General features: G+C 41.0%; 1 protein-coding gene across 2 annotated transcripts in view; it reads right to left on the bottom strand.

The window, feature by feature from the left end:
* Positions 1–26,024, bottom strand: part of pnpla8 (patatin-like phospholipase domain containing 8) — an 85,924-nt gene that overhangs the window by 58,814 nt on the left and 1,086 nt on the right. For both annotated transcript variants that reach the window (XM_052029816.1, XM_052029817.1), the window contains exons 2-3: positions 11,919–13,142; positions 9,001–9,150 (exon numbers count right to left, since the gene is read on the bottom strand). In XM_052029816.1, coding sequence (XP_051885776.1) covers positions 9,001–9,150; positions 11,919–12,764 — 996 coding nt within the window. In that variant the 5' untranslated portion in view covers positions 12,765–13,142. The remainder of the gene's footprint in view (positions 1–9,000; positions 9,151–11,918; positions 13,143–26,024) is intronic.

The following is a 26,024-nucleotide window of genomic DNA, read 5'->3' as shown; positions in this document are numbered from 1 at the left end:
AAGGAAAAGAAAAGAATGCAATGTACCAAATGCTCTGAGAATCACAGAACTGTACAGCACAGAAACAAACCTTACAGCCCACCAAATCCACACTGACCATTTACATTGATCCTGTGCTAATCCCATTTTATTCTCTCCTCATTCCTATCACCACCAGATTCCACTACTTCACATACACACTGGGGGCAATTTACACTGGCTAATTAGCCTACCAACCTGCACATCTTTGGGATCTGGGAGGAAACCTCGCACAGTCACAGGGAGAACATGCAAACTCCACACAGACGGTACTGTTGGTCAGGATTGAACCTGGATTGCCGGAGCTCTGATGCAGCAGCTCTGCTACACCCCAAATTACTAGACTTATTGAATCTAATTTCCCAGCCTTTGGTGAGATTTAGAAAGACCTCTATACGTCACTAGACTACTGTACTATACCACTCTACCATCTTTTCCCATTCTTTACAATATCACCAGCCTATTTAATCCATGACAATGCAGCATTTTATTAATATCTGGGGTAAATTAGGGTGGGGAGGAAATAGGGAAGACCCCATACTCAACCCAATGTGTGAAACTTAGCTCCCATACTTCCATTCTCATTTCATCACCTCCTGTTATTCAGGCCATGACCACAAAAGTAACAGCACATACAGCCAAAGGGCCTTGGGACTGACATTATGTGACTCAAATCTTTTAAGGCTTAGTTCTGGAATGCCAGTATCTAGAATGTTGTATCATTGGGTGTTTTCAGTTCAATTAACAAAAAGGCCCACAACCATGCCATTAGCATAACCGTAATACCAATTATTAATCAAGGAATGCAAACATGCAATCAGGAAAAATTCCTCATTTGCTGTTCCTATGGTGTTTCCCCACATCATCTGCATCCACATCCTCACAATTCCATTCTACTTTTAAGTAGCATTTCACCATAAACCTGATGCAGCAATCTAAGGGAGGAGATTGTTGAACCGCTGGTAAGGATCTTTGAGTCCTCATTGTCCACAGGGATCGTGCCAGAGGATTGGAGGGTTGCGAATGTTGTCCCCTTGCTCAAAAAAGGTAATAGGGATAGGCCAGGGAATTATAGACCGGTGAGTCTCATGTCTGTGGTGGGTAAGCTGTTAGAAAGGATTCTAAGGGATAGGATTTATGAACACCTAGAGAATCATGGACTGAATAGGGACAGCCAGCATGGCTTTGTGAAGGGAAGATCTTGCCTCACAAGCCTGATAGAGTTCTTTGAGGAGGTGACCAGAAAGATTGATGAGGGCAGTGCAGTGGATGTGGTTTACATGGATTTTAGTAAGGCGTTTGATAAGGTTCCTCATGGTAGGCTTCTTCAGAAGGTCAGAGGCCAAGGGATCCAAGGAAGCTTGGCTGTGTGGATTAGGAATTGGCTTGCATGTAGAAAGCAGAGGGTTGTGGTGGAAGGAGTGCCCTTGGATTGGAAGGCAGTGACTAGTGGTGTCCCGCAGGGATTGGTTCTGGGACCTCTACTTTTTGTGATATTTATAGATGACTTAGATGAGGGGGTGGAGGGCTGGGTTAGTAAGTCTGCGGACGACACTAAGATCGGCGGTGTTGTGGATAGTGTGGAGGGCTGTCGGAGCTTACAGAGGGATATTGATAGGATGCAGAGCTGGGCTGACAAGTGGCAGATGGAGTTCAATCCGGAGAAGTGAGGTGGTACACTTTGGAAGGACAAACTCCAGGGCAGAGTACTGGGTAAATGGCAAGGTACTTGGCAGTGTGGAGGAGCAGAGGGATCTGGGGGTTCATATTCACAGTTCATTGAAAGTTGCCTCACAGGTGGAAAGAGCAGTTAAGAAGGCCAATGGGATGTTGGCTTTCATAAATCGCGGGATTGAGTTTAAGAGCCGCGAGGTGATGATGCAGCTTTACAAAACTCTAGTTAGGCCACACTTAGAGTACTGTGTTCAGTTCTGGTCGCCTCATTATAGGAAGGATGTGGAGGCATTGGAGAGGGTGCTGAGGAGATTCACCAGGATGCCGCCTGGATTAGAGAGTATTGAATACGAGGAGAGGCTTAAGGTGCTAGGGCTTTATTCACTGGAAAGGAGGAGGATGAGAGGAGACATGATAGAGGTATATAGAGGAATAGATAGAGTAGACAGTCAGCGCCTCCTTCCCAGGGCACCAATGCTCAAGACAAGAGGGCATGGCTTTAAGGTTACGGGTGGGAGGTTCAGGGGAGATGTCAGGGGGAGGTTTTTCACCCAGAGAGTGGTTGGTACATGGAATGCACTGCCTGGGGTGGTGGTGGAGGCAGATACATTGGACAGGTTCAAGAGCTTGTTGGATAGGCATATGGAGGAGTGTGGGATGGGGGGATATGCAGGAGGAAGGGGTTAGGTAGTGTGAGGGTGGTTTGATGGACGGCACAACATGGTGGGCCGAAGGGCCTGTTTTGTGCTGTATGGTTCTATGGTAAGTTTCAGATCTACCCGCAATTTTATATCTAACCACCAAGTGACACTGTAGAGCAATACTCAAAAATATTGTGGAGCCGACAGATCCCAAGGACTTAAATGATCTGTCCTAGAGTTTAGAGAGGTATCGAGAGAGACAGGTGTAATCTGGCAATTATGCCAATTGTACAGATTCTGGAATTGTTCCTATGGATTGGCAGGTAGCAAATATTAACCCACTATTTAAAAAAGGAGGGAGAAAACTTGGAACAACCAGTCAGTAGTGGAGAAAATGCAGGCATTTATGACATAAGATGTTATAAACACAAAATGTTGAAAAGAATAATAGGATTGAGCAGAGTCTGCACAAATTTATGAAAGGAAAATTTGACTTACCCGCTGGAATTCTTTGAGAAAGTAAATTGTAGGAAGAAACTAGAGGGCATGTTGTATTTTGCTTCTGGAAGGTTCCACAGAAGAGGTTAGAGCACACAGATTTAGGGATAATGAACCAACATGGATTGAGAATCAGTGCTCAGACAGAAAGCAAAGAATGGAAATGAATAGATTCTTCTTAGGGTGGCAGACCGTGACTGGTCAGGTAATGTAGTGATCGGTACTGGCACCTCAGCTATTCATAATCTGGCTGAGGGAACCAAATGTCATATTTCTAACTTTGTTGACCATATTAATGAGGGTAAGATTAAGAATATGGAAGAAAAAGTAAAAAGGCTTCAAGGGGATCTAGACAAACTAAGTGACTGGGCAAGACCATGATAGATGGCAATAATGGAGGCTTTGCCTTACCCAACTTTAGGTTTTATTACTGGGCAGTCGATATATGAAATCTTACATTTTGGTTACATTATATTAATCATGAGGCCTGTCCAGTATGGGTTTCTTTGGAACCTAATTCTGTTAAAAACTTTTCTATTATTTTTTTGCTTGGCTCTTCACTTCCTTTATCAATAATAAATTAACTGATAATTTGGTAGTTAAACATGCTTTGAGGATTTGGTTACAATTTAGAAAATATTATGGTTTATTGAGATTTTTTGTCTAGTCCCATTTTTGCTAATTGTTTTTTTAAAACCTTCCATGATTGACGTAATTTTTAAAGAATGGGATAGATTGGGTATTACTTGTTTCCAGGATCTATTTGTTGGAGGAAATTTTGCAATGTTTGAACAATTGTAAATTAAATAGTTTGCCAAAAACTCACATTTTTCAATATTTGCAAATTAGAGATTTTCTCTGATCTTACTAGATGTAGTTTTTAATTTGAAGCCTTTTTATGATGGTTCAGTATCCAAGATTTATGGTAGGTTATCAGGAACGAATAAGGTTCCTTTAGACAAAATTAAAAATGCTTGGGAACATGACCTGCAGATCTCAATTTCTGAGGAAACTTGGAATCAAATTTTTAAGCTGGTTAATACTTTATCATTATGTGCATGGCACTCCCTCCTTCAATTTAAAGTGGTCCATAGAGCTCACCTGTCCAAACACAAGTTATCGCATTTCTATTTGGATATATCTCCTTATTGTGATAAATGCAATAATAGAGAGGCTTCATATGTTTTGGTCATGTCAGAGTCTGAAAAAAATACTGGATAGAGGTATTTCAAACCTTTTCTGTGCTTTTTAAAATAAATTTTAAGCCAAATCCTTTAACTGCATTATTTGGGATTGTTGGAGAAAAAAATATAATTCTGGAGACTTCCGACTTTATTTCTCTTATAGCCAGGAGGGCTGTGTTGCTTAAATGGAAGGAAGTTACTCCCCCCACTCATGTTCAATGGTTACGGGATGTTATGTCATATCTAAATTTAGAGAAGATCCATTGTTCTATTTCTGGATCTATTCTGAACTGTCAAATATTATGGGGACCTTTTTTGAACTACTTTCAAAACCACTGATTTGGTGCTTAAAGTACAGATATTGGCCAATACTATTATGTCTTTAGGGTGGGTTTTTTTTTCGTCTTTTTTCTTACCAAACAGCTTTGGTTTTGGTACTGGGGTTAGACTTTTTTTTATAATATTAATAAATTGGAATAATTTTATTAATTAGTTATCATTTCTGTTTATCAATATGAAGTATTGTGATTTCAAGTGTGATTCAATACAATGTATTTTGTAACATTTTGTTTCTTTTGTTTCATGTACTTTAAATTTTCTATTTGGAATTAATAAAAATATTAAAAAAGAAAAGAACATGATAGATGGAAATAGAATGTGGAAAAATTTAAGGTCATCTACTTCATTGCACAAAACAGAAAAGCAGAGCATTTCATAACTGGTGAGTGGTATAGATATTTATAGGTACTTGTATGCTTGTACACAGATCAATGAAAGCCAACATGCAACAAACAATTGAGGAAAATTATCTGTAAACCTTTATTACAAGAGGATTTGAATAGAAAGTACAACTGGAATTGGATAGGGCTTTGGTGAGACTACATCTGGAGTCTCGTTTATACTTTTAGTCTCCATACCCAAGAAAGGATGTACTTGTCAGAGAGAGTGCAGCAATGGTTCACTACTGGTTTGAGGGATGGCAAGTTTCCCATATGAGGAATAGATTATATCTGTATTCTCTGCAGTTTAGAAGAATCAGAGGCGATCTCAGTGAAATTAACAAAATTACCATACAAAGGCTTGATAGTATGGATACAGCAAGGATGTTTTCCCTAGATGAGTAGTCTAGAACCAAACTTCAGTCTCACAGAAAGGAAAAGGGTATTTAGTACCACAATGGAGGTGAATTTTCTTCACTCAGAGGGTGCTGAATCTATGTACTTCTCAATCCCAGAGGGTTGTGAAGACTCAGTCACTGAGTTCATTCAAAACAGTAATTGATAGATTTCTGCACAAGAAGGGAATCAAGGGATGTGGGGATAATGCAGGAAAGTGGCACTGAGACAGAAGATCGGACATGACCTTGATAAATTAGGGAAGTAAGATTGAAGGGAACATGGCCTGCTCCTCCTCCTAACTGCTAGTGGGAGAATCCCTGTCTCAGCATGGAATTGTAGGATAATGATGGCCAAGCTGTCAGGACATAGCATCATTTCCTGGTTTAAGTGACAGTAGCCTCTGTATTTCCATGTATGCCTAAATGAATGTGGAAATCCCAAAGCTTTTATCAGTGACTTGCTGCAGGGCTGTAGGCCACATGCAGACACTGGGGTATAGCTTGGGAGAAAGAACTTGTAGTCAATGGTCACCAGTGTTTTGCACTTGTTCTAGAATGCTAACACCAGATCCAAAGATATGCAAGGGAGACCCTCCTCTTGATCCTAACAAAATGGAAAGCAGTGCAGAACAGAAAAGATTACCCATTTAAAAAAAGTTAGATAGAAAGGTTAAGAAAAATTTAAACTAATTTTAGAATATTAAATTTACCTTTCTCAACAAAAGGTTCTTAAGTACTTACGAACACTAAACATTACGTATTTGAAAGTCTTTCTTTTAAATAAAAGGCAAAAATTTCTTTTAAATCGCAAGTTTCTGAATGTATTTGTCTAGGAGATTTCAGTCACGTCTGGGAACTTCACAGCCAATTAGCGATTTTTTTTTGCATTTCATGGGTTGTTTTGGCACTCAGTGTGACACCTCTTATGACTCAAGGCTCTTTTCAATATTGTTATTGAGAATAGTTTCAACTACTTCCATAACTCCCCATTAGGATAAATGCTGGGATAGTGCTCGCAACCAACTACAAAATCTGCTCCAATGCCTTGAAGGATTTTCAGTTAAACTATAATTAATTAAATGATATATATTTTCTCTTTCAAACAATCTCTCTCCACCCAGACCTCTAGTTATTCTCAAGTCAGCCTGAGAACTTTTCACGTAGTTTAATGTTAATATCAATTCAAGCAATTTTTCCCCTCAACTATGTCATTTTAATACTTTGCACAAACATTTTAGGTTTTCATGGTATTATTACTGGCCAACTCTTAGGCAGCCCATTCACAGCATAGGAATAACAGTTACTCAGCTACCATTGTTGGAATATTCTTCGTCTTTTGTGGACCTACACAACAAAGATCTGATACAACACCTACTCTTTTTCTGACTCTACAGGAGCATTGTCTTTGCAACTAAATTTCTGCCTTGCTCCCTCCTAGTCTTAACTCACCAACACACAACCTTCAATGGAATTAAACATTTATCCTCTCATTTGACAAGATTCACTGATAGAACATTCAGGACACTGAATTGCAACTACCACTTGTGCCTTTCCAGCAACTACGTTCATATAAAAATCACAAGACGCTAGATTGCTTCTACTTCTGCAATTCCTACTCATTGAAGTAGGATGGTATCTTGGAGATGGGATTGCTACCATCCATAACTATTTTAGTTATAACCCCTACCCCTGAAAAGATCAAGCACCTAATTGCTTCTACCCCCTTTCAACATAATCACTCTGCTTCGTATATCACTATTCAGCCCTATCCCCCTTGAACTAAATCTAATTATTGTTACCATCTCTGGTATTGCTCGAGTTAAGTTTTGAGCAAGGTTGCACTGGCACTGGCAATGCATCTGCCAATGAGTTCAGGACTTCTGCATTAAAGTAGAAATGTACACAAAGCAGCTGCATCTGGTCACCTGCACTACCCTTACTTGCCACAAGTCCAGGGGCGATCCATAGATACTCTACCTTGGGGGCCAGACATACTTTATATCCATCCACTCAGCTTTACACCAGCCATAGGTAGCACATTTAGTACAACCCCATTCTTCTGAACAGGTCCCACGTTAACTAAAAAGGTAATTGAATGTAACTTTCATTTCATGACTTCAATTACTGTTAATATTTTAATCAATTTAAATGTTGGATGTGGTTAGAAAACAATTATATTTTAAATATTGTATTAAATATTTAGAAACTAGAATAGAGTCATCAGGTCATATGGCCCTTCGACCCAACTCGTCCATGCCAACTGTGTTGCCCAGTGAGCCCACGTTCACCCCATAGCTCTCTAAACCTCTCCTATCCAAGTACTTATCTAGATGGCTTCTAAATGTCGCAAGTGTGCCTGTTTCAGGCACTATTTCTGGCAGCTCATTCCAAATATGCACCACCCTTTGTGTGAAGAAGCTGCCCAAAGTCCCTTTTAAATCTCTCACCTCTGATCTTAAACCTATGCCCTCTTGGTTTTAGCACCTCCCATCTGGAAAAAAGACTGAGCTTTCACTCTGTCTATGCCCCTCATTATCTTATATATCTCTACGAGGTCACCCCTCAATCTCCTACATTCCAGGGAATAAAGTTCTTGTCTACGCAACCTCTCCTTGCAACTCGCCACCACACCCCCCCCCCTTTCCTGATCCATAGGTGGGCCCTTAGTTTGTGCCACCTCCGGTCAGCTACTAGTTACAGACCCCTGTACCTCAGAGTGGTTGCCGCAGCAAAACGACGGACATTGGAAGCTGCGCAACCAGAAGCATTCCATGAGAAGTGAACATGAGGCACAGGCTGGGTCTAGCTCATTATAGAAACACAGAAACCCTACTGCACAATTCAGGCCCTTCGGCCCACAAAGCTGTGCCCAACATGTCCTTATCTTCGAAATTACTAGGCTTACCCATAGTCCTCTATTTTTCTCAGCTCCAAAAGTCTCTTAAAAGACCCTATCGTATCCGCTTCCACCACCGTTGCCGGCAGCCCATTCCACACACTCACCACTCTCTCAGTAAAAAACTTACCCCTGAAATCTCCCCTATACCTACTCCCCAGCACCTTAAACCTATGTCCTCTTGTGTCCACCATTTCAGCCCTGGGGAAAAGCCTCTGACTATCTACCCGATCAATACCTCTCATCATCTTATATACCTCTATCAGGTTCCCCCTCATCCTCTGTCACTCCAAGGAGAAAAGGCCTAGTTCACTCAACCTGTTTTCATAAGGTATGCTCCACATTCCAGGCAGCATCCTTGTAAATGTCCTCTGCACCCTCTCTATGGCTTCCACATCCTTCCTGTAGTGAGCTGACCAGAACTGAGCACAATACTCCAAGTGGGGTCTGACCAGGGTCCTATATAGCTGCAACAATACCTCTCGGCTCCTAAATTCAATTCCACAATTGATGAAGGACAATACACCATATGCCTTCTTAACCACAGAGTCAACCTGTGCAGCTGCTTTGAGCGTCCTATGGACTCTGACCGCAAGACTCCTCTGATCCTCCACACTGCCAAGAGTCCTATCATTAATACTATATTCTGCCATCATATTTGACCTACCAAAATGAACCACTTCACACTTATCTGGGTTGAACTACATCTGCCACTTCTCAGCCCAACTTTGCATCCTATCTATGTCCTGCTGTAACCTCTGATGTCCTTAGTGCAGTGCCAAAGGAGGTCAACTAGTAACAATTTTGCAATGTTAAAAAAAAAATCACTTCGTTCAAACCAGGACCGTTGCATAGTGGAACAGAGCAGCAAGGCTGGTGGCGGAGGGATAGTCAAAAGTACGTTGTAAGTTTCACTTCTCAATAAAAACGAACAAGAACCCCTCCCCTCCCCCCCCCCAACCTCTCATTTACCTTGACAGCCACTGCCCTGGTTTCAGGGAATTCGAGAAGGTGGTAATTCAGTTCTTCTACTCGATTGATGTACACTCTAACATCAGAAGCTCTACGTAGTGCCTGCACCAAAGCTCTTGTCCTGTTATCCACACTGAACTTGGCAATGATCTAGACAAATTAAAACGTAGTACCATTTTACAAGCGAAAGAACATTTGCATCATGTCACATTCATTCTTTTGATCTTGAAGAGACACAGCTTTCCCTCCTGAAAACTCTTCTTTTGGAAAAAGTAAAAAAAAACAGGCAAAGGTATTCAAAAAATTTTTAACTAAATTCTGAAGATAAAATATGTGAATACAGGACCATTTAGGAAAGAATAATTTTTCTATTTAATAGCTAACAGTATATATGATTTATGGATCTCATGGAAAGAAGTACACATCTTTACATTGTGTGGTGCAGCCGAAGCATTAATGTTATAGGTCTTACTCCTTCTAAACCAAAACAATTACATTTAAAAAGTTTAATGCCAAACAACTAAATCTGTTAAGAAAATTTGATTTTATAACCATTGACGATGTAACCAAGGACCTATAAACAAGTTAGCCGAGACATGCAAGTGGGAAAACAAACAGCAAAAATGTATCTTTTTTCAGGCATATAATCAGGCATCATCCATGATGGAGAAATACTTGAGATTAATCACCTAGATTACATACAATCAAAACTATGGAGTGGTTAAAAAAGTCACATCTTGAGGAAAAGAACAGCTTTGAGGCTTTATTAGGTGGACTCAATAATCCCTCCACACCTGGAAGAAGAGAAATGCCATTCTCTCATGACCCTGGCAACTACAGGCCTATCAAATTTGCATCAATAACAGGTAACATAATACAATTCGTGCAAGCCAGAGAAATAATTTTTTTTTAATATATAAAAAATAGAAATACAGAGTATGAATCTCAGAAGGATCTTGAGTAATCTGCCTCTATGACCACCAAAAAGATTCACCATAATGTAGCATAACTTGATCAGAAAACTTTGACTAAGGGCTTACTTAAAAATAATCCGTAGTGATGAGGTGAAACAATGAATGCAATGGAAAGTACAATACTTGCAAACAATTTTTATTATTCCATTTTCATGATCTAACTACAAGAACCAAGATTGAGTTTGAGTGGTAGATACTCAAGACAAAATAACTTTAACAGGGAATGAAAATGGACAATGAACGAGTTGTAATTCTCACGTGAATTGTTTAGTACTTTCCCTCTGGTCAAAAATCTCACATGAAGAATACATGAGACTGAATGGGCAACCAAGAAGTGATAAATCCATCTCCCAATGTCTTAACAATGTATTATACTTAAAGTGAATGCTCTTTAAGTGTGAATGTTAGACGTATTAAAATGGCACAGGCAATGAGGAAAAAAAGTGAGAAAGGCCAGGATTGTTAATGGGAACTTTAACACAGATTTTTTCATTTCTTCGGAGTCTAGGCATCACTCGCATGACCAGTACTTATTGCTCATCCACTGTTGAAGTTCCAGGACTTAAGGATGATGAAGTAGAAGCAACATATCCAAGTTAAGATGGAGAAGAACCTGCAAGTGGTGGTGATACTATGCACTTGCTGTCCTTGTTCTTCTTGGTGGTAGAGGTCACAGGTTTGGGAGGTGCTGTTGGAATAAGTCAGTAACTGTAGTATATTTTGCAGATGGTACATACAGACTTGACAATGGTATTGCCATTGAATGTAGGTGAGAGTGGGTGTTTGATCATCTTGTGTCAATTTTGTGGCATTAATATTACTTGGCACTAAGAAGCTATATCTGTATGTTGTCCAAGTCAAGATACATGCAGACCTAGGCTGCTTCACCTGCTGAGGAGCTGTGAACAAAATTAACTATTGCACTATTAGCGGACATCCCCACTTTTGACCTGACGACAGAAGACCATTGATGACACAGTTAAATATAGTAAGGCCTAGGACCGTGTCCTAGGCCTGGCCATTGAGGTGACTTCAAGTTGAAAATTCTGATGAAGTAAGTTTAGAATCACGCAATTTGATTCCTGACTAAATTGGCAAATCATGCATCAGATCATGACTGATGACAAATCAATCATCCTAGCTCAGTTGCCTTCTGGCAGCCTCCGAGGTCTCAGGAGTTAGATAAATGGATTACGTTCCTTCAGAAAGTGATAGGACATTCCAAGCATAAACATGTGGATTGTTGAATATTTGAGAGTCAAGTATACGTTTGTGCGTATCAGACACCAAACATCAAGCTGACTTTAAAAAAAAAATCCACTGTGATGATTCTTTACCTCTCGTTGTCTTGGTAAAGCAGCCAGCATAATCAAAGACCCCACCCACCCAGGACATTCTCTCTTCTCTCCTCTTCCATCGGGTAGAAGGTACAGGAGCCTGAGGGCACCTACCACCAGACTTAAGGACAGCTTCTACCCCACTGTGATAAGACTATTGAACGGTTCCCTTATACATGATCTATTACCTCACAATCTACCCTCATTGTGACCTTGCACCTTATTGCACTGCACTTTCTCTGTAGCCGTGACACTTTACTCTGTACTATTATTGTTTTTACCTGTACTATATCAATGCACTCTGTACTAATCCAATGTTTCAGCATTGTGTAATAAATTGACCTGTTTGATCGGTTTGTAAGACAAGCTTTTCACTGTACCTCTGTACAAGTGACAATAATAAACCAATACTAATTCTATAAATCATAAAGCAAGTATTAGAGTGCTGGTGTATTTACATTTGTTAGAAATTATGTTTAAAAAGGAGGGCAAAAATAATGAAAGTTGAAATTGCAATACAGAAGACAAAGAAGAAAAAATTCCTCACTGTTCAATTTGAACAACATTTTAAAAATTGTACTTATGAAGCAAATCAACTTCAGATTACCTTTTCTCGCTGAAGAGCCAAATACTTGACTTTATCATCCACTGGCTTGGCTTCTCTGTCATCGTTTTTCTCATTGTCTTTCATTGCACTTTCACCCTTCTGCTTTTTATTCTTAATTTCAGCGTTCTCTTTCATTTCAGTTCGTAGCTTGGGAACAAAACTACCAAAGCAGGTATCCACAAATGCTTGAACACTACTTGTTGGATATGAAAGTAAGCTAGCAAAACTCTTTTTTGTCGATGCAGTTGAAGAGGATGTGCCAGGTGCCGCAGTATAACCACTGCAGGTACTTAAACCGTTGATTCTTTTATCATCTACTCCACTTACTTTTGATTTAAAAGCTGGTGTCCATATGGGTTCAGTCTTAGACCCACCTTTTTGGTCAAAAAAAGGTAATTTACTGTCTTTTTCTGTATCTATTTGCTCCACATTCCCAAAGTAACTATTGATATGACTTGCCACATAATTGTATGTTTCACCAAAATTTGTAGTGATGGAGCTGACGTGGAAGAGGTTTGGTTTTTCATCTCTCTCTTTATTAATTGCACCATTACTAAATGATTTCTTGTTGGAATTATCTTCGCGTTCTGAACCAATAGGAGAGTTGGAAACTGAATGAAGGGTATTCTCTGTTGTCTGGTTCAGATCCAAACCATCCTCAGCTTCATTAGACTTAGTGGTGGTTAGTTTCTCTGAACTTTCACGTGGCACGCCTATCTCAGTTTCTGAATGTTTCACTGAAATACTTAGAGTGGGTTTCAATCGTACGAGTTTCCCAATGAGCTCGGTGTGCGTGTTACTGACAGCTTTCGACACAGAGTCTAAAGTGCTCTTGATGCGCGACATGCGATAACTCAGGGGTGTTGTTCCCTTTTGAGGGGAGGTATTTTAATGCAAAATGCAGTTGTACAAAATAAATGCAATTCTTCAAGTAAATGTTGATCACCAATATGTGCTTCTTCTCTTCTGATCCATTTGCAGTAAGTTGGAAGATTCTTCAGTCTTATTGAATGGTGGATTAGTTTGATAGTGGTCTAGAATGAATTTAATAATGTACTTGTAAAGCAATTCTCACAGGCAGAATCCTCCTAGATGACGGCTTAAACAAAAGTTAATATATACACATGCTTCAAATATCAAAGACCAAACCAGGAGGGCCGCAGTGCTTTCTTAACTCTACTTTGATCCTTCGAACTGCACGTCACCTGGTCTCCCTCTGTGTTTCTGGGAAACAAAACAAAAAAAAAATCAGCCATGGATTTCTTTAAAAGTATTGAGGCTGGACTCAATAGAATACACTAACAAAGACCAAATTTGCTTGGATTCTACGATAAGTTTAAACCAAAATAGGGGTTTTTCAAATTCTGGAAGACAGTCATTTCAAATATAAACTGTAAACAATCAGTAACAAATACAAATTATTTAATAACTAGAAATGTTACAAAGTGTCCTTTGCCCTATTTCAGTGGGAAACTTGTACGATTGAAACCCACTCTAAGTATCTCAGTGAAACATTCAGAAACTGAGATAGGCATGCCGCGTGAAAACTGAAGAAGTCCCACTTGGGCTATGGTTCAAAATCTACAGGGCACCGTCAGTAAAATTTTCTCAAACTGTGACCCTTCACAATTGATCTCACAAATTAAGTGATAGCAGGATACCTGACTGCAATAGCCAAATCCCTGATATCAACATTTATATCAAGCTACCTGTACTCAAAAGATGAAACTTCTGACCAGGTCCAGAAGTCCTTTTTGACACTGCACAGAAACCAAGACCAATTCAGCATCTCAACAACTGACCAACTTGGTAACAACTGAATCTTTGGTTGAATAACTCACAAGTTATCAGATTTTGCATTTACCCACAAAGCTATTAATGAAACAGAAATAGTAAGGAATCTGACCTTTGTTTCATTATTACCTGAACATGCTTTGCTATCGTAACAAACAAAAAAAAAATCAGTAAACCATGATGGCAAAGTTCAATTGGTTTCTAAATGGCAAACACTGACATTTCAGGAGATTAATCTTAAACCTACTTCAGTCTTCAATGAAATTGAAACTAGAGGTCATTTCACAATTACAAACTGATTTCCAATGTCTCAGTCCCAATGTTTACAGAACAGCATCAAATGATTTTTGAATATGAAGGAAAAGATCAAAACTGTAGATGCTTGCAACATTATTACAGATTCAAATAAATTTTGCAATTGTGTCAGATGAACTGGTGGAACAAATGGAAATAAATTGGTACCTTCAAATAGCTATTACAGACAATTGCTAAAATGACCAAGACTGGGAAGTAAATACTCCATTATCCTTAACTTTTGGAAGAGATAGGCACAATGAGAAAGGAAGAGGGGCAGACGTGATAATAAAGGATGAGATAAAGGCAGTGGAGGGAAAGGACCTTGCCTCAGAAAATCAAGTGAGATAATCAGATTGGGTGGCGCTAAGAAACAGCAAAGGGCAGAGAATATTGTTGGGAGTTGTCCACGAGCAGTAGAGGTAATTGACGGCACAGTATAAACAAGATTAGAGATGCACGTAACAAGAGTGATATATTAATCTAAACATAGTCTGGACAAACCAAAGCAGCAGTAGTACATGAAGGATAAATTCACAAAGTATACGTGAAATGGTTGTTGAGATCACGATGTTGAGGAACCAGCAAGGAAACATACAGCTTTACATCCAGAGTTGCGCAATGAGAAATGATTAATCAATCATCCACTGAGGACCCAAAGCAAAGTGTGATCACAAATGATAGAATTTATATGAACATTAAAAGTGGTTTAATTCAATCTGAAACCAGGATCTGAAAATTAAAATCAAACTACAAAAAGATACGAGGTGCAAGTTGGCTGAGGTAGATTGGGAAACCAAGTTAAAAGATAGGAAGTAAACAAGCAACATATGACATTAAGATATAGTTGATGAGAAATACACGTGCCATGTAACCAGGTTTCTAACTCGGGAAGTTGCGAAGGTTTTAAATTAAATAGTGGGGTCAAGGGATCAAAGTTGCACAGATGTGATAAATTAATGTGAAGATATGGCTAAAAGGAAAATGATAAATGGGAAATGATAAACAGAGTGACCGGATGGAATAGAAATCTTAAGAGTAAAATCAATATTTAAGGCTGGAGCCATAAAAATAATAAAAGAACAAAACTAAAGCTCCATATCTGAATGCATGCAGCACAGATAGAAACAAGAATGACCTGATCAGCCATTATAGGCATGGTGGCAGAATGACAAAGTAAATGAGTATGAATTTCTATGAATTTTGTTTCCAAAAAAAAAAGTGAACAATGCAAGTGTTGGTCCTATAGAAAGTAAGCTTTGGGAATTAATAATCAAAAATAGGATGTGGCAGGTGAATTAAAACTTAAAAGTAGCAGTAAGATAATTAATGCATTGATTTTAATTTTCTAAAATTCCTTCATTTGGGGAAGGCTCTGTCAGATTGAAAAATAGCAAATATAACGAGAGAAGGGAGAAAGAAACTAGGAAAGTACAGGCGAGTTAATGAAAAATAGCAAATATAACGTGAGAAGGGAGAAAGAAACCAGGAAAGTACAGGCAAGTTAATGTAACATCTGTCACGGGGAAAACATTTGAAGTTATTAAAATGTTATAACTGAAAGATTCAGGGTCTTCAGTCAATGTTAACATGATTTTGTGAAAGGGAAATAATGTTCAATCAACTTATTGGCGCTCCTTGAAGAAATTACATGTGGATAAAAGGGAATCAGTGGATGTACTATATATAGATTTTCAGAGGGCATTTTACAAGATGCCACATCAAAGATAATGTGGAAAATAAAAGCCGTAAGGTAACATATTGACATGGATAGAAGATTGGGTGACTAAAAACAAACAGAGTAGACATAAATGGATCTTTCTCTGGCTGGCGAGATATAACGAGTTGTCATTTACACAAATGACTTGAATGAAGGAACTAAAGGTATGATTGCTAAATTTGCTGATGCCACAAAAATAGGTACAAAAGCAAGCTCTAAAGTCAACATGGAGAAACCACGAAGGATCATACAAAGATTATGTGAATGGACAAAGATATGGCAAATGAAGTACCAGTCAGCAGAGAACCACCAGGAAATTATTAAAGAAATTAGAATTGGAGAGTAAGCTATCAAATGTGCATCTAGTCTCCCTACTCAAGGAAGGATATACTTGCAGCAGAGGCAGACTGATAGGAGGTGGTGTTCAGAGGGGCCTGGGCATCATGGTACACAAAACACTAAAAGTTAACGTAGAGGAACAAAGGACTGCAAATGCTGGAATTCTAAGGGATAGCATCCTTGCAAGAGATGGGGTTCTAAAGGATAGTATCATTTCAGGGGACAGGGTTCTGAGGGATAGCATCCTTGCAAGAGACATGGTTTCTTGTAACTAAAAGTTAATGTGCAGGTACCGCAAGCAATTAAGGTGGCAGATAGTACTTAGGCCTTTACTACAATTTATGTGTAAGAATTAAGGCCTCTTACTGCAATTATATTGGGCCCTGGTGAGATCACATATAAAATATGGTCTGGTCCCCCGACACAAGAATGGAAGGTGATCTCATTGTACAGTAGTGTAGCAGTTAGGGTAACGCTATTACAGCACCAGCGACCCAGGTTCAGTTCCGGCCGCTGTCTGTAAGGAGTTTGTTTGTTCTCCCAGTGTCTGCGTGGGTTTCCTCCGGGTGCTCCGGTTTCCTCCCACATTCCAAAGATGTACATGTTCGGAGCTGTGGGCATACTATGTTGGTGCTGGAAGTGTGGCAACACTTGCGGGCTGCCCCCAGAACACTTTAGGCAAAAGATGCATTTCACTGTGTGTTTCGATGTACATGTGACGAATAAAGAAATCTCTTATCTTATAAAATTCTTATTGGGCTTGACAGGACAGAGGCAGGGATGCTGTTTTCCCCTAGCTGGGATACTTAGAACCAAGGGTCTCAGTCTTAAAATAAGGAGTTAGCTATTCCAGACTGAGATGGAAAAAAAATTCTTTGCACATTGTTGTGAATCTGAGCACTTCTTCATCCAAGAGGGCTTTGGGGACTCAGTAGCTGAGTACATTCAAGACAGAGACCAACAGATTTTTTTTTAACATTTAGGGAATCAAAGTGGCAGTGCATGAAAGTGGTGTGGTTATCAAAGATATAACATGATCTTACTGAATTACGATCTTACTCAATGTACATGGAACAGGCATGAAGGGCTGAATGTCCTGCTCCTGCTTTTATTCCTTATGTTCTTACTTGTCCTTGAAAGAGAATGTAGAACCCAGCTATTCTATTAAGTACAATATAACATTGTTTTAAAACTTAACAACTATAGTGAAGGTAAATCACACAGAACACTCCCACGACGCAAGTAAAGATATCATCCATTATAAGTGACAGTGAAGCGTAATTGTATTGACTTATGTAGATTTGTGACATTTGATTGATAACTTGTAGTGCATCATTTTTAGCAAATGCTTTTTGCACGTCTACATGCACAACATTAATCTCATCATCCTTTTTCTGTCACTTCATCAAAGTACTGAGTGGCTGGTATTTGATGAGTCATATCACTCTAATCTTCTTTTGACCAGAGCTGTAAAACTTGATATCATCTACTACTGTGAATCGGAAAAATGTGTTCCTACGCAATTTCCCACTTCTTAGCAACCTAGAATGCATCACATCAGACTTAGAACACTGCCAACTGTTTCAACACCTCCACTCTTATCCTATCCTCATACTGTTTCAATATTTAGCAAAACTGCAAACTAAAAATCCAAATGCAAAACCTGTAACTGTTAGAAATCCAAAAGGAAACCAGAAACTGCTGGCAATTATCATAGTCATAAAGTAATACAACACAGAAACAGGACCTTTCGCCCAACCATTCCATGCTGAACAAGATACCCGTCTAAGCTAGTCCAATTTGCCTGCTCTTGGCCCATATCCCTCTAAACCTTTCCTCAACCACTTCCTCAGGTAGTTGGTTCCATATCACACCATCCTCTGCATGAAGAAGTTATCCCACAGGTCCTTTTTAAGTCTTTCCCCTCTCACCTTAAAGCAATACCATTGAGCTTTTGATTCCCCTTCCCTGGGAAAAGGACTGCGCATTCACCCTATCTATGCCCTTCATAATTTTATACACCTTGGTAAGATCATCCCCCAATCTCCAATGAATAAAGTCCTAGCCCACCCAACCTCTCCCAGTAACTCTGGCCCTCAAGTCCTGGCAACATCCGTGTAGATCTTCTTTGCACTCTTTCCCACTTAATGACATCTTTCCTATAACAGGGAAACAAGATCTGTGCACAACCCTCCAGGTGTGGCCTCACCAACATCTTGTACAACTGCAATATAACTCTTGCCCTGACTGATAAAGGCCAGCATGCCAAATGCCTTCTTCAACAGCCTGTCTACCTGTGACATCACTTTCAGAGAACAATGTACTTGTACTCCTAGGCCCTACCATTCACTGTGAAAGTTCTATCCTGGTATGACTTCCCAAAATGCAACACCTCATACTGATCCAATAAGAATGCCGTTTGCGGGGTTTGTGGGGGGCGGGGGGAGGGTGTGGAAGAGGGGAAGAGAGCTGGAGGGCAAGACCAAGTAGTGGGCCGCTGCAAGGTTAAAAATTTTAAGATGATAAATGGGTAGTAAGGTTGAAGGGTACTATGATTTTTTTTAAAAAGTGAGTGTTAAGAGCAAAGGGTTTGATGAGATCCAGACAAATCTGGGTGTTGGATGGCTTAAACAGTTATGGATCAGTTAGGCCCTTGTTATGTCAACCATGGCTCAGTTGGCAATGCTCAGAAGGTTGTGGATTCCAATCTCACTCCAGGGACTTGACCATAAAAATCTATATATACATTAAAAGATACCATCTTTCAATGAAGCTGTTAAACTGAAACCTCATTTCCCCTCTCAGGTTATATTATTGTCACTTGTACTGAGGTACACTGAAAAACTTGTCTTGCATACCATTAATACAGATCAATTCATTATACAGTACAGGGTAAAAACAATAACAGAATACAGAGTAAAGTGTCACAGCTACAGGGAAGTGCATTACAGGTAGACAATAAGGTGCAAGGTAGATTGTGAGGTCAAGAGTCCATCTCATCGTAGATGCAAATCATCCCATGGCACCCTTTAGAAGTTCTCTTTGATGTCCTGGACAATATTCACTCCTTATCATTAGGGCTTTTTTCCTTAGGTGTGAATCAGGAGCTGAGAGGCCAAGGAGCAGTGGGTCTGTCACAGGTCTAGGCTAATTTAGAAGGGCCATTAAAAAGGTCGTGTCAAGCGGAATGGCCATTTTGGAGCAACCATTGTCAGACTGGACAGAATCAGAGTGAGTGGCTTTGGCACAACAGGCTTCAGCATCAAGAGGTGGAGGCTATCTGCAACAACACTGGTGAGTAGCTGGTAAGTAAAGGTAAAGTTTACTGTTATTCTTATAACTTTTAAGTAGACTACAGCTAGATAACACAAAAAAATAGTTCAGATGGAGCGCAAGGCGATGTGCTGCAGCTGCATGATGTGGGAGCTAGTGGACCCTGCTGTGGTGCATGGTGACCACATCTGCAGTAAGTGCTTAAGGCTGGAGGAACTTCGGCTCAGAATTGATGAGCTGGTTACGCAGCTTTAAACACTGTGAAGCATCCGGGAGGGAGAGAGTTATGTAGATGCTGTGCATTGGGAGGCAGTCACCCCCCACCCCCACCCCCAAGAGCAGGTACTTCTAGGGTCCAGGAGGCAGATAGATGGGTGACTGTCAGGGGAAAAAGAGAAAGGGAACAGGCAGACAGAGCAGAGGACCTCGGAGGCTGTTCCCCTCAACAACAGGTATTGACCTATGGGGATCAAGCGGCAGAAGCCAGGTCTCTGGCACTGGGAATGGTCCTGCTGCTCAGAAGGGAAGGGAGGAGAAGAGGAGGGCAATAGTGATAAAGGACTCGATAGTCAGGGGAACAGATAGGAGGTTCTGTGGAGAATCCCCAATGGTATGTTGCCTCCCAGGTGCCAGTGTCCAGGATGTCTCTGATCAGGTCCATAGCATTCTTGTGCGTGAGGGAAAGCAGCCAGAAGTCGTGGGACATGTTGGTACCAACGACATAGGTAGAAAGAGGGATGAAGTCCTGAAAAGTGAGTTCAGGGAGCTAGACAGAAGGCTAAAGAACAGGACCTCAAGTGTAGCAATCTCAGGATGGCTGCCAGTGCCACGTGATAGTGAAGTTAAGAATAGGAGGGGATGGCAGATGAACGTGTGGCTGAGGAGTTGGTGCAGTGGGCAAGGTTTTAGATTTTTGGATCATTGGGATCTCTTCTGGGGAAGGTGGGACCTGTACAGATTGGATGGGTTACACCTGAACTCAAGGGGGACCAATATCCTTGCAGGCAGGTTTCCTAGTGTGGTTCGGGAGGGTTTGAACTAGTTTGCGAGGGGGATGGGAACCAGAGGGATAGGTCAGTGGAAGAAGTGCATAGAGTAAAGCCAGATCTAACATATAGAGAGGCTTTGAGGAAGGAGAAGCAGAGTATAGGGTATAAAAGTAGTAAAGTGGATGGGCTAAAGTGTATTTGCTTAAATGCAAGAAGCATCAGGAATAAGGGTGATGAACTGAGAGCTTGGATAAATACATGGAACTATGATATTGTGGCTCTTGCAGAGACTTGGCTGTCTCCAGGGCAGGAATGGATATTGAATATTCCTGGATTTCAGTGTTTTAAAAGGGATAGGGAGGGGGGGAAGGAGAAGAGGTGGCGTTACTGGTCAGGGATACTATTACAGCTGAAGAAAGGGCAGATAATGTAGCAGGATCCTCTCTAGAGTCAGTATGGGTAGACTCTGAAGAAAGGAGCAGTTACGCTACTGGGAGTATTCTAATAGGCCCCCTGGTAGCAGCAAGGATATACTGAGAAGCAGATTTTCAAAAGGTGCGAAAATAACAGGGTTGTTATCATGGGAGACCTCAACTTCCCAAATATTGATTGGCACCTGCTTAGTACCAAAGGTTTAGATGGGGCAGAGTTTGTTAAGTGTGTCCAGGACGGATTCCTGTCACAGTATGTTGACAGGCCGACTAGAGGGAATGCCATATTAGATCTAGTATTAGGTAATGAACTGGGTCAGGTGACAGATCTCTCAGTGGGTGAGCATTTGGGGGGGGGGGGGGGCGGGGGGGACAGTGACCACCATTCCTTAACCTTTAGCATTATCATGGACAAGGATAGGAGCAAAGTGGACAGGAAAATATTTAATTGGGGAAGGGCAAATTATGAGGCTATAAGGCTAGAACATGCGAGAGCAAATTGGTATGACATTTTTGAAGGGAAATGTACTTATGGGGATGTGGTCGTTGTTTAGGGATCTCTTACAGGATGTTAGGGATAAAATTGTCCCAGTGAGGCAGAGAAGGAATGGCAGGGTGAAGGAACCATGGGTGACGAGAGGTGGAACATCCAGTGAAGAGGAAGAAGGCAGCATACATAAGATTTAGGCAGCAAGTATCAGATAGGTCTCTTGAGGAATATAGGGTAGCAAGGAAGGAACAAGAAGGGCTGAGGAGAGCAAGAAACTCTCCTCAGAGCTCTCTCAAGGGGCTGAGGAGAACATGAAAAGGCCTTGGCGAGTAGGGTTCATGAAAACCCCAAGGCATTTTTCACTTAAGTGAAGAGCAGAAGGATGATGGGAGTAAAGGTAGGACCGATAGGGCTAAAGATGGGAAGATGTGCCTGGAAGCTGTGGAAGTGGGTGAGGTCCTCAATGAATACTTCTCTTCAATGTTCACCAAGGAGAGGGGCTTTGATGACGCTGAGGACAGTGTTGGTAAGGTTAATGTTCTAGAGCATGTTGATATCAAGAGAGAGGGTGTTGGAGCTGATAGAAAATATTAGGACAGATAAGTCCCCGGGACCTGATGGAATATTCCCCAGGCTGCTCCGCAAGGTGGAGGAGGAGATTGCTGAGCCTTTGGCTAGGATCTTTGAGTCCTTGTTGTCCACGGGAATAATACCTGAGGATTGGAGGGTGGCAAATGTTGTCCCCTTATTCAAAAAAGGTAGTAAGGATAGTCCAGGGAATTATAGACCAGTGAGCCTTACGTCTGTGGTGGGTAAGCTGTTGGAAAGGATTCTTAGAGATAGGATCTATGGGCATTTAGAGAATCATGGTCTGATCAGGGACAGCCAGCATGGCTTTGTGAAGGGCAGATCATCTCTCACAAGACTGATAGTGTTCTTTGAGGAGGTGACCAGACGTATTGATGAGGGTAGTGCAGTAGATGTGGTCTACGTGGATTTTAGTAAGGCATTTGACAAGGTTCCACATGGTAGGCTTCTTCAGAAGGGCAGAGGGCATGGGATCCAGGGAGGCTTGGCCATGTGAATTCAGAATTGGCTTGTCTGAAGAAAGAAGAGGGTTGTGGTGGAGGGAGTGCATTCAGATTTGAGCGCTGTGACTAGCAGTGCCCCACAAGGATCGGTTCTGGGACCTCTGCTTTTCGTGATTTTTATTAATGACTTGGATGAGGGGCTAGAAGGATGGGTTGGTAAGTTTGCAAACGACACAAAGGTTGGTGGTGTTGTGGATAGTGTAGAGGATTGTCGAAGATTGCAGAGGGACATTGATAGGATGCAGAGCTGGGCTGAGAAGTGGCAGATGGAGTTCAATCTGGGGAAGTGTGAGGTGGTAGACTTTGGAAGGACAAACTCCAAGGCAAAGTACAAAGTTAATGGCAAGATTCTTGGTAGTGTAGAGGAGCAGAGGGATCTGGGGGTCCATATCCACAGATCCCTGAAAGTTGCCTCACAGGTGGATAGGGTAGTTAAGAAAGCTTATGGGGTGTTAGCTTTCATAAGTCAAGGGATCGAGTTTAAGAGCCGCGAGGTAATGATGCAGCTCTACAAGACTCTGGTTAGACCACACTTGGAGTACTGTGTCCAGTTCTGGTCACCTCTTTATAGGAAGGATGTGGAAGCTTTGGAAAGGGTGCAGAGGAGATTTACCAGGATGCTGCCTGGTTTAGAGACTAAGGGAGCAAGGGCTTTACTCTTTAGAGAGGAGGAGGATGAGGGGAGACATGACAGAGCTGTACAAAATATTAAGAGGAATAGATAGAATAGACAGCCAGCACCTCTTTCCAAGGGCACCAATGCTCAATACAAGAGGACATGGCTTTAAAGTAATGGGTGGGAAGTTCAAGGGAGATATCAGAGGGAGGTTTTTTTTTAAACCCAGAGTGTGGTTGGGGCATGGAATGCACTACCTGGGGCGGTGGTGGAGGCAGGTACGTTGGTCAAATAGGTATATGGCAGAATTTAAAATAGAGGGGTATGTGGGAGGAAGGGGTTGGATAGTCTTAGGCGAGGTTGTGGGCTGAAGGGCCTGTATTGTGCTACTGTTCTCTCTTCTACTACCTAAAGCAGATTATCACATTACTATTTGCTGAAGTATACTATGCACAAATTGACCATCACATTTTTTGCATTACAATGTTAATTAGACTTTCCACCCAATTTCATGAATTACTTTTGAATAACGATATTCAATTGCGAGGAGGACTGCAATTTCAATTGCAGTCTGTCAATCTGAAACACTTCTGAGGATCACTCATGCAAACATACAAGTCCTGAACTCATTAAACAGTCATTTTAACTGCACCCAAACACTGGAGTCCTCGCGGAGCCAGTCAGAAGAGCACCAGCTTCTTGCATTTTCCCAGCATCGACACTGAGAAATCTGCTTGCTGAACTTGTCATGTTTAAACCTGCCAAAGGTTCAGTAACTCCATTCATTTCAACGAAGAGGCGTTTCAGATAATTTGCATTCTTTGTTCATTCATTGTATTGTCTTTCTGAACAATATAGTTATGTTTTTCCTTGTATTTTGTTTCAATTATTTTACTTTTTAACATACCAAAAGTTAAATTTGGCATTTATGTTTCTTCAAAGTCTTGGCTTCTAATGAGGCTACAGGCATAGTTTACTCTGCTGTCAAAACTGTGCCAGCAGATTGTATCTATATATTTTTATGTGCCTTTCAAAGGTGGGGGGGGGGGGGGGGGTGTGGAGGGGGGAAAATCAACTAAGATTCGTCTTGTTTCTTTTTCCCATCAATTAATCTTAGATTCATAAGAACAAGCATAAGCAAAACAATCTATTGAGGTTCCATAACCCATACAAAGAAAGGAACAATAAAAGCTGCAATTAACAAACTGGTCAGTCTCCCTTCACCATCAAACACAGTCAGTTTACTGAACACGTTGTAACACTGAACAACGTCTCCTTCTACTTCACTCACTTTCGCACGCCAAAGGTGTGGTTATGGAAACACACAGACCCATTCTCTTTGTGGGATACGATGAACAATCCTTGTTTTACTCCAACTAAGGCCCCTCTCCCTCAACTGATTTTACACTGATAACTGTATTGATGCTGCTTCCTCCATTTGCACAGAACAGAAAAATGGCACTACTTGTGCTTCCAATTTACACTCTATTCTCACTTCAACATAATCTATATCTGACTCTTCCCTTTACTGAGTTCTCGATTTCCATGGGGAATATGCTCGTGTTCAATACACAGTCAGATTCTTGCAGCAAGGAAGCAGGCCCGTCAGCCCAACTGGTGCTTGCCAACCAAGATGCCCATCAAATCTAGTCCCATTTGTTTGTGAACCTCCCAACTTCTATACTCATTGCCCTGACTGATAAAGGCCAGCAGGCCAAAAGCCTTCTTCTTCACCCTGTCTACCTGTAATGCCACTTTCAGGGAACCATGTATTTGTACTCCTAGGTCCCTCTGTTCTATAACACTCTACTATTCACTGTGAAAGTCCTCCCCTCATTTGTCGTCCCAAAATGCAACACCCCACACTTATCTGAATTAAACTCCAATTTCCATTCCTCAGCCCACTTATCCCTCTAATTCCTGATAACCATCTTCACTGTCTTAGACACTGCCCATTTTAGTGTCAAATGCAAACTTACATCATTGATATAGATGACAAATAGCAATGGGCCCAGCATCAACCCCTGGGGAACACCAGCTTGTATTCCACAAGCCTCCATATTCAATGGGTCATCTGCCATTATTTCCACCACCTTCAACGAGGTTCCATCACTAGTCACATCATCCCTTTGAGCATTCTGAAGGGATCATTCCCTTCATGATTTCCAGATCTGCTCATCCAACTCCACCAATCACTCCCCTTCTTATGGAACTTTCTGTGGAACCACAGGAATTAAAGTGTGTACTCTTTCACAGTGTGCCTTCCCACCATCCAGTTACCCAAACAGCCCTTCCATGCGAAGCAGCAATTCACTTCTTCCTATTTAGTGTACTGCATGTGGTCACTTCCACATAATAAAAAAATTCAGACTGAGTGATTGCATTGCAGAACACTAACTAGGAGGAAGTGAATTGCTGCTTCATGTGGAAGGGTTGTCATGCCTCAAGTGCAACACCAAGTTTCCACAGTCACCCATCACTTTAATTCACTATCCTCACATAGTTCCAACAAAACCTCATAATCTTAAGGAATAGCACCTCATCCTCCATTTAAACACACAGCAGCTTACAGCACTCAAACTTGAATACAAAATCTTCAGATAACCAGTCTTTCCTGTTTGTGTTAGAACTGGCCTGTTCTATCAATTTCTCCTCTCTTCGTCAATGCTTTCTGATCTGTTGTGTATTTACAGCATTCTCTTTTGTTTCAGATTTCCATCAACTGCTGCGAGGTGCCAGTTCACAGCTCCAGCATATTATTTTATTTTGTTTCTCTCCAATTGCTATCATTCATCTATGAACTAAGCAGCTCCAAAAGCATCGTCATCTTGACAACCTTCACCTCCACCCTGTGGTAGACTCTCCCAATGTTCTCTCCACCCTTCTTCCCTCTCTACAACTGAAAACACTTGTTTTCTCACTTCTTCAGTTCCAGTAAAGACTTTTTGACCTTGTTTCACTCACTGCATAATGCTGCCTGACATATTGAGTATTTCCAGCACAGTACTTTTATTTCAGGTTTCCAGCATTTGCATTTTTTAAAATATTCAACTTTTTGATCACTTCTGA

The sequence above is a fragment of the Pristis pectinata genome, chromosome 15 (genome assembly GCF_009764475.1).
Source record: "Pristis pectinata isolate sPriPec2 chromosome 15, sPriPec2.1.pri, whole genome shotgun sequence".
NCBI lineage: Eukaryota > Metazoa > Chordata > Chondrichthyes > Rhinopristiformes > Pristidae > Pristis > Pristis pectinata.
The sequence above is the reverse complement of the archived record's forward strand: the minus strand, read 5'-3'. Positions and strand labels throughout refer to the sequence as shown.